The sequence below is a fragment of the Carassius auratus genome, unplaced genomic scaffold (assembly GCF_003368295.1).
Source record: "Carassius auratus strain Wakin unplaced genomic scaffold, ASM336829v1 scaf_tig00027103, whole genome shotgun sequence".
In the NCBI taxonomy this organism is placed as follows: Eukaryota; Metazoa; Chordata; class Actinopteri; order Cypriniformes; family Cyprinidae; genus Carassius; species Carassius auratus.
Window position 1 is genome coordinate 245051 of NW_020525567.1, and position 8352 is coordinate 253402.

The 8352-nt window shown below is 40.1% G+C and overlaps 1 protein-coding gene across 1 annotated transcript; it reads left to right on the top strand.

Annotated features, from left to right (window-relative positions):
* The first annotated feature begins 867 nt into the window (after positions 1-867).
* LOC113079062 (zona pellucida sperm-binding protein 3-like) lies at positions 868-3224 on the top strand. Its single transcript, XM_026251254.1, has 8 exons — positions 868-1444; positions 1657-1775; positions 1862-1965; positions 2038-2215; positions 2591-2708; positions 2785-2867; positions 2928-3016; positions 3090-3224. The coding sequence occupies exons 1-8, from the start codon at positions 908-910 to the stop codon at positions 3167-3169; spliced, it is 1308 nt and encodes a 435-aa protein (XP_026107039.1). The 5' UTR covers positions 868-907; the 3' UTR covers positions 3170-3224.
* The last annotated feature ends 5128 nt before the right edge of the window (positions 3225-8352 follow it).

Consider the following 8352-nt stretch of genomic DNA (forward strand, 5'->3'; position numbering starts at 1 on the left):
CACGTATCTGTTTATGTTTCTTTAAAGTGTTAACAATTCAACTAATTCTGCAAATCAACCCATTTTATTGTTCTAGATGTATCATTTGTTAGGTAAATAATTCCTTTATTTCACTTACATCTCCAATGTATCCCAGCAGCCACAAGAGAGCGTCATGTTTCATGTGATGGTTTTGTGGATGCATCAAAATGTATTTCTGGAATAAATCGTGAAGATGGATGGATTTTAAGAGAATCACAGTGTTGTCTCAGAACATCTAAAAAGTTTCAGCGACTGTTAGATGTGGAGACTTAATACATCTAAATATATCTAGTTCCTCAATCTTTCTAAAAAATGAATAAATGTTGGCAATATACTGATGAATATCTCTCAGTATGAAATCTCCATACATTACAAGGATTGACATGCACTGAAGTAAAAATAGTAAAAAAAAAAAAAAAAAAAGAAGAAGAAGAATGTTCCGGGCTGCTTAGTCCCTCCCATTTTGCCAATTTACTAATATTTTCCTTTCTACTCATTTATATGAGTATTTAGGTATACATGATGTTACCATTACACATGTGATTAGACTAAAAACTAAAACAAAAATTAATTAATATTTATGATTATTAATCAATAATTTATGAATTCTTTAGATGCCATTAACTATCTGTAATGGACAAAATGTTTCTTATTATAAAATAGCGAGCAAATGAAGATTAAAATCTCAGATTCACATTTAGCTTTCTATTGGTTAGTGATGTTCTTGACTTTTCTAAATTTGGGATGAATAAACTCTACAAGCCCAGAGGAGAATCAAAGTTAATCAATTAAGCTGAAAGGGGAGGAGCCACATTAATTCAAAGCTCTACTAAATAGCAAAGCCAACACTGATGTGTATTGTAGCATTGTGCCAAAGTTTGTTAGGATGGGGTTCTTGCAAGGTGTGTTAGTGTTGGTTGTGATTGTGGCTTTTGATCTGAAGAGTGCATTGGGAAGTTTGAAACACCGTCAAAGTCCAAGCAGCAGAAAGCCGCAATCAGCTCCAGCTTCCAGAGTTCCTGATCTTTCTTCTCAAGGGTTCTTGAATCCTTTCCAAAAGGCTTCTCAGCTTCCGAGTCTTGACTCTAGAAAATTTGCACAAGACCCTCTTGGTCTTCAGGAGAAGCAGCTGTTGCAGGGTCCAGTCAAGCCTTTGTCCTGGAAGTTTCCCGTCGTTCCAGAGGTGCAACGTGAGTTGGCGGTGAACTTCCAGTTGAGGAAACCTGTGAATCCCAGTAGTGTGGCTGTTCAATGCAGTGAGGACCGGGTTCATGTGGAGGTAAAGAAGGATATGTTCAGCAATGGTCAACTGATCCAGCCATCTGGTTTGTCTATGGGAGGCTGTGCTGTTGTTGGTGAGGATTCTGCCTCTGGGGTGCTCATCCTCGAATATGCACTACAGGACTGCAATAGTGTGCTGATGGTAAGAATGGTTACGTCTTCCTGGATTAACCAATAAAAGCAAGGGTTGTTCACTAGTATTTGTTGAATGTTAAATCTCCACAGAACCTTTCAGTTTCTGAAACCTGATAACTGACAGCTGCTTTGGGGAACTGCTAGAAACACCCTTCTTGAACCTTATTTTTAAGTGTAGTTGAACAGAACCCATTTGGTAACCACTTCCGTCTCTTACAGATGACTGCGGATGAGCTAGTCTACACCTTTGCTCTTACCTACACCCCTGTGGCATTTGCTGGCACGCCGATTACCCGTACTGAGGGTGCAGTTGTTGGCATTCAATGCCACTATCAAAGGTAAGTGACTCAATGGATGTCTTCAAGCAGTGTCTTATGGTGTTGTAACCAGAAAACGGTTTATTTGGTATCCCCTTGAACGACAGGCTCCATAATGTGAGCAGTAATGCTTTGAGGCCAACTTGGGTTCCTTATGCTTCAACGGAGGTTGCTGAAGATGTCTTGGTGTTCTCCATGAAGCTCATGATGGGTTTGTCTAGTTTATTTAGCTCTTAAGCCTTGTGAAATGAGGCTGTGCCTAAGCTGTTCTTTCCTCTTGCAGATGACTGGGCCAATCAGAGGCCTTCAAATGTGTACTACTTGGGTGACATTATTAATATTGAAGCATCTGTGAAGGTGTACAACCACGTCCCCCTGCGTGTGTTTGTGGACAACTGTGTGGCCACCCAAGTACCTGAAGTGACTTCTGTTCCGAGATATTCCATCATTGAGAATCATGGGTAAAGTCCTGTTACTTCTCTAGAATGGTTTCAGTTTGTTCAGTGAGCACTCGATCCCTGAGAATTAGGTTGAGTCAAGTGACCATCGGTTTAGCTCTTTTTGGTAAGTGCTTTTGGCATCGCTGAGAGTGACTGTCCCAATGTTCATCCTACTGAAATGGTATGAGAGCTTTAAAATTCGTCTGAAGCGTAGCTTGGTGTTTCCGTTTTTGGTTCAAGTGTGGACTTGTGCGCACTCTAATGGCTTATGTTGCCCACAATCTTTTGTGCTCTGGCTAGGAATTGGTTCGATCCACGAACCCCTACTACAGCGTTAACCACAAACATTGATGCGGGCAACTGGCTGTAAACCTCTCTTCACCCACTCTTTATCAGGTGCCTTGTGGATGCCAAGGCTACGGCTTCCAGCTCCCACTTCTTGCCTCGGACCCAGGAAGACAAGATCCGGTTCCAGCTGGAGGCTTTCATGTTCCAGGGAGGATCCAGTCCTTCTGTACGTACTATATTGACTGAATCTGCGTTCTCCCATCTGCTTTGGTTTTGTGAACCCTTACCGGTGTCTCTTGCAGATCTACATAACGTGTACCGTGAAGGCCACTCTTGCTTCTGCACCCAGTGACGCTCTCCACAAATCCTGTTCCTTTTCCAACGGGTATGTTCATGCTGCTTAAGAACACGATGAAGCTGCCGCGTCTGATTGTTCTTGTTGCAGGTGGCTTGCTGCTGATGGGAACCACCAGGTTTGTGCTTGCTGTGACTCAACTTGTGGTCCTGAAGGGGGACGTGATGCTCCTATTGGGGGTAGGTAGCTGCTTAAAGATTGCTTCTGACACTTCACATGCTCTACTTGACTTGGGTATTTACCTTTCTCTAGGTGTTCATTGGGAAGGCAAGGCCTCACTCGGTCCTGTAATGGTTCAAGGACGACAGAAGACTCTAGCAAGACTTCAATAAATGGGTGTTGGAAACCCTATTGCTGACTTTCAATAAATGCACAACCTTGTTCTTGCTTCTGCTCTTCTTGTCTAGTTTAAACGCTCTGGGTTTGTGCTCTAAAGATTAGATTCATCTCATTGCTAGTTTTACTTGATCTTAGTGCTGCATTTGGCACCTCAGACATGCTCAGATTACAAAACTATACAGGTATTCAAGGGCAGGCTTAAAGATTTAGTCCTCATTTATCTCCGGCAAAATATGGAGTGCCACAAGGATCCATCCTAGGTCCTCTATAATCCCCCCCCCCCAGTACCCCAATTTTACAGTGTTTGCATTGGCTATCTATGTTCCATATCAGTCACAAATTACTACTCCCCTGTAAGACCCTTAATGGTTTAGCTCCTGTATACCTAACTAGCCTTCTACCCAGGGGGCAAGGAAGTTGAAGTCGGGTGGGGGCTGCTATCTTTTAGCAGAACTTCACTTGCGTTAGCATTCCCATTGACTCCCATTCATTTTGACAGCGAATAACTTTACATCTGAGGCGTTTAAAGACTCTTTGTCCATTATTTCTAAAGATACACGAGAATTTAAAAAGGGCTCTGTTACATTATTGCCCCGTAGAAAACAGTTTTTGTAAAAATAGGCTAACGATTTCGTCATAACCACTCGACTCTGTCGCATTACCGTACAGACAGGAGGAGAAGCTCGCAGGCAATTAACTTAATATGGCGTACTGGCGTTACATTTTAAAATACTATACAAAATAATTAATCAGAATACTTACTCCTGCTCACTCACGCCAAAGAACTCCGTCTCTGCAAGATTAACGATGGCAGTTTGCACGCACAGCTACTAGAAGATTTACAGCTGTCAGACAGGTTGCTGATGTCGTCAAGCTTCGTTTGAGTCTGCGCGTCAGAAACGGAAGTGCTAAAAATGGGCTTCACTTGTCTCAGTTGAGTTCCAATGGGGTTGCTGTGTCCATTTCTTTTACTGTCTATGCTTCTACCACACTACAATCCATCACACTTCTTGAGGTCACAAAAAGCTGGACTTCTGGTAGTTCTTAGGATGGCAAAGTCCACTAAAAGAGGTAGAGCTTTTTTTTTTTTTTTTGCATTTGGCTCCCAAGATCTGTAATAGCCTCTTTGATAATGTTCAGACACACCCTCTCTGTTTTAAATCTGGATTTAAAAAACCATCTCTTTTGCCAAGCTTTTGAATTTTTTTTTTTTTTATAGCCAAATAGGTGTACTATGGACAGCTGGATTGTGCAATGGGCATTTAAAATGTCCCTACAGGACAGGTCCTCAGAAATGGTAGTTCCCAGGAACTTGAAGCTGGAGACCCGTTCAACCATCCTGTGGATGGGGTCATGTGTGCTTTCTTTTTCCTAAAGTCCACAATGAGCTCCTTTGTCTTACTGGTGTTAAGGAGCAGGTTGTTGTCAAGACAGGAGTTGTGTCTCCTTCCTAAATGTGGGGAAATTGGTAGTCATTCTGTCCCTTCTCACTAGGGAAGTTAACTTAACCTTTGAAGAGAACTACTGTGAACTTGGTTTAAGCTCAGTTTAAAGAATTATGTTGAATCTGTTGCCCATGATGCTATAAATTCTTCTGCCAATCGGAGTCTCTGCCCCTAGGGTTCCACATGAACACCCACTTCCCAGAAGCTCTGCAGATATTTTGTATGCATCTTATGTTGTGAACTAATTGCTTTCTATATGTTGGCTAAATTCAATTGGACAATTTTATTTGTCCTCGCATCACTGAATATAATTTATCATTTTTAGTGTGTTTCCCAATATGCCTTGACAGTCCATCACAAATCCATCACTTGCTCCGCAATGAAACCACTCTCATTCTGATGGTACCCATTCACTGGGTGAGCAAGTGATGCAATGTTACATTTTTATAAAGCTGATGAAGAAACAAACTCCTCTACATCTTGGATGACCTGAGGGTGAGCACAATTTTCATTTTAGTAATTTATTGCTTTAATCCCAAACATATATGCAGCGTCCAGTTCAAACAGAGAATTGATGTCATTGTTTTTGTTGTTGTTGTTATGCAACATGCATTTTTTTCCATGGGTGACTTGGACAGAAACATCCATAATCAAAGAAAAAAGCTGTGCAATTTAAGTAAAACTAAAAAATAAATTTTTCAAGTCAAGCCACCTTAATTTATATAGCACTTTATACAAATCAGATTGTGTCAAAGCAACTGAACAACATTAATTAGGAAAACAGTGTGTCAATAATGGAAAATGACAGTTAAAGGCAGTTCATCATTGAATTCAGTGATGTCACCATTCAGCTCAGTTTGGTTTAAATAGTATCTGTGCATTCATTTGCAATCAAGTCAACGATATCCTTGTAAAAGAAGTGACCCCAACTGAGCAAGCCAGAGGCGACAGCAGCAAGGAACCAAAACTCCATCGGTGGCAGAATGGAGAAAAAACCTTGGGAGAAACTAGGCTCAGCTGGGGGCCCAGTTCTCCTCTGACCAGAGGAAACCAGTAGTTCAATTCCAGGCTGCAGCAAAGTCAGATTGTGCAGAAGAATCATCTGTTTCCTGTGGTCTGTCCCGGTCCCCACTGTCTTTCAGGGCTGTAGAGGTCCTTTCTAGATGCTGCTCCACCATCTGGGCTGGATAAGTACTGGATCCGGGTGACTGAAGTGACCAGCTGATGGGGATACAGACTTGATCTGGTGGCTACAGTGACCTTGGAATAAGAGAGAAACAGACTAATATTAGTGTAGATGCCATTCTTCTACATTGGGTGTTATGGGAAGTGCCCCTGGTTCCAGTTTACCTAATTAATGCAGCCTAAAAATGCTTTAACGGATTTGGATTTTAGAAGCGTATTAGTGTGTTATGTGTAAGTCAGGTTAAAGAGATGGGTCTTTAATCTATATTTGATCTGCAAGAGTGTGTCTGCCTCCAAAACAATGTTAGGTAGGTTATTCCAGAGTTTAGGCGCTAAATAGGAAAAGGATCTGCCGCCCGCAGTTGACTTTGATATTTTAGGTATAATCAAGTTGCCAGAGTTTTGAAAACGCAGTGGATGTGGAGGACTATAATCTAACAAGAGCTTTTTTTAAATACTGAAGTGTTGAACCATTGATGGCTTTATAAGAAATAAGCAAGATTTTAAAAACTATACAATGTTTAATACGGAGCCAGTGCAGTATTGATGCAGGCTAATATGGTCATACTTCCTGGATCTAGTAAGAACTCTAGCTGCTACATTTTGGACTTGCTGGAGTTTTCAGAATTTAGCAGAAAACTTCAGTATGCAGTGTGTTTAACACAGTCAGGTTCAAATGTGGGTGCAAAAAATCCATTAAAACTCTAGCAGAGGTTTGTCAGAACGTTTCCATTATGCTGTTGCCTTGTCGGCAAGTGAGAAATGTTAAACAAAGCAATATGCTATCTGTACTTTTACTCAAGTAATGAAGCTATGTGCTCTGTCCGCCTCTGGTTAGAATTGACCTGCTCTCTTCATCTGATTGTGGTTGTATCTCTCTATTAACGCTTGTCATCCAGTTTTTTTATATCGACTATGCATTCCGTTAGTTTTTCAAATTGGTATGTTTTGCTGGGCCAAGAAGAAATATAGAGCTGAGTATCATCAGCAAAATAGTGAAAGCTAACACCATGTTTCCTGATGATATCTCCCAAGGGTAACATGTAAAGCGTGAAGAGTAACAGCCCTAGTACTGAGCCTTGTGGTACTCCATGCTGCGCTTGTGATCGATATGAAATCTCTTCATTCACTGCTAAAAAATTGATGGCGGTCATATAAGTATGATTTAAACCATGCTAATGCCCTTCCATTAATGCCAACAAAGTTTTCTAGTCTATGCAAAAGAATGTTGTGGTCAAAATTGTGGAACGCAGCGCTAAGATCCAATAGCGTTAATAGAGAGATACAACCACAATCAGATGAAGAGAGCAGGTCAATTCTAACCAGAGGCGGATAGAGCACACAGCTTCATTACTTGAGTAAAAGTACAGATACCTCTTACTCAAGTACAAGTCAGATGTCTACTTAAGTAAAAGTAATGAAGTACTTGTTTTTAAAAGTACTTTATTATCAAGTGTACAAGAGTACATTTTCTGAAATATTCCATTACTACTGCCACAGTGCTTACATTTATCTACGGAAATGTCCTACAAAGAGTTATGAAAAATGTTAATGTTAATACCTTGGATAATGTAAAAGGAGTTGAAAGTAAAATTAAGTCATTTTCATCTTTTAGCATATTGCTTTGTTTAACATTTCTCACTTGCCGACAAGGCAATAGCACAATGGAAACGTTCTGACAAACCTCTGCTAGAGTTTTAATGGATTTTTTGCACCCACATTTGAACCTGACTGTGTTAAACACACTGCATACTGAAGAACGAAGCAAATGCTCAGCTTACATTAATGTGTAATATCAGAAAAGAAAATTCACCTAACAATTGTGTTTCTCTGTTGTTTTCATCAATCAAATCAATAAACCTAAACCAGCAAAGAAGACAATATAGCAAAGTTCTGACACACCTCTGAACCTGACCATGTTATACACGCAGCATAGAAGAGAAAATACTATAATTTTAAATAATACTGTGCTGCACAGTAATATAAAAATAGACAATAAAATAAAATAACAACTGTTCAAATAAACACCTAGTACAACACTACAACTATAAATTCCATAAAACTTCAATAACAAACAAATCATATTGTTAATTAAAAGCTTGTCTAAAAAGATGAGTCTTTAAGTGTTTTTTAAAAGATTCCACAGAACTCATAGATTTCAGAGCTAAGCCACAACCCAGAAAGCACGGTCACCTCTTGTGTTAAGATGTGTTCTGGGAACAATTAAAAGATCTTGGCCTGAAGACCTCAAAGACCCACATGGAGTATTTATATGCAATAGATCCTGGATGTAAGAGGGTGCTTGACAATGCAAGGCTCTGAAAGTAATGACCAGAATTTTAAAATGCACTCTATATCCACATGAACACATGATCTGTAAAAATTGGTAGCCTGAATGCACTGTAAGTCGCTTTGGATAAAAGCGTCTGCTAAATGCATAAATTTAATTTAAATGTAATAATTTCATATCCAACAGGAAGCCAATGAAGGGCCTTACGCACAAGACTAATGTGTGATCTCTTGCTGGTCCTAGAAATAAAAGGATG

What these genes read in the sequence shown, in the direction of transcription:
- LOC113079062 (XM_026251254.1), top strand. Translation starts at nt 908, where the DNA reads ATGGGGTTCTTGCAAGGTGTGTTAGTGTTGGTTGTGATTGTGGCTTTT. An exon ending in CTCCATGAAGCTCATGATGG is followed by an intron (nt 1,966 to 2,037) that starts GTTTGTCTAGTT and finishes TTCCTCTTGCAG; the next exon opens with ATGACTGGGCCAATCAGAGG. An exon ending in ACGTGATGCTCCTATTGGGG is followed by an intron (nt 3,017 to 3,089) that starts GTAGGTAGCTGC and finishes ACCTTTCTCTAG; the next exon opens with GTGTTCATTGGGAAGGCAAG.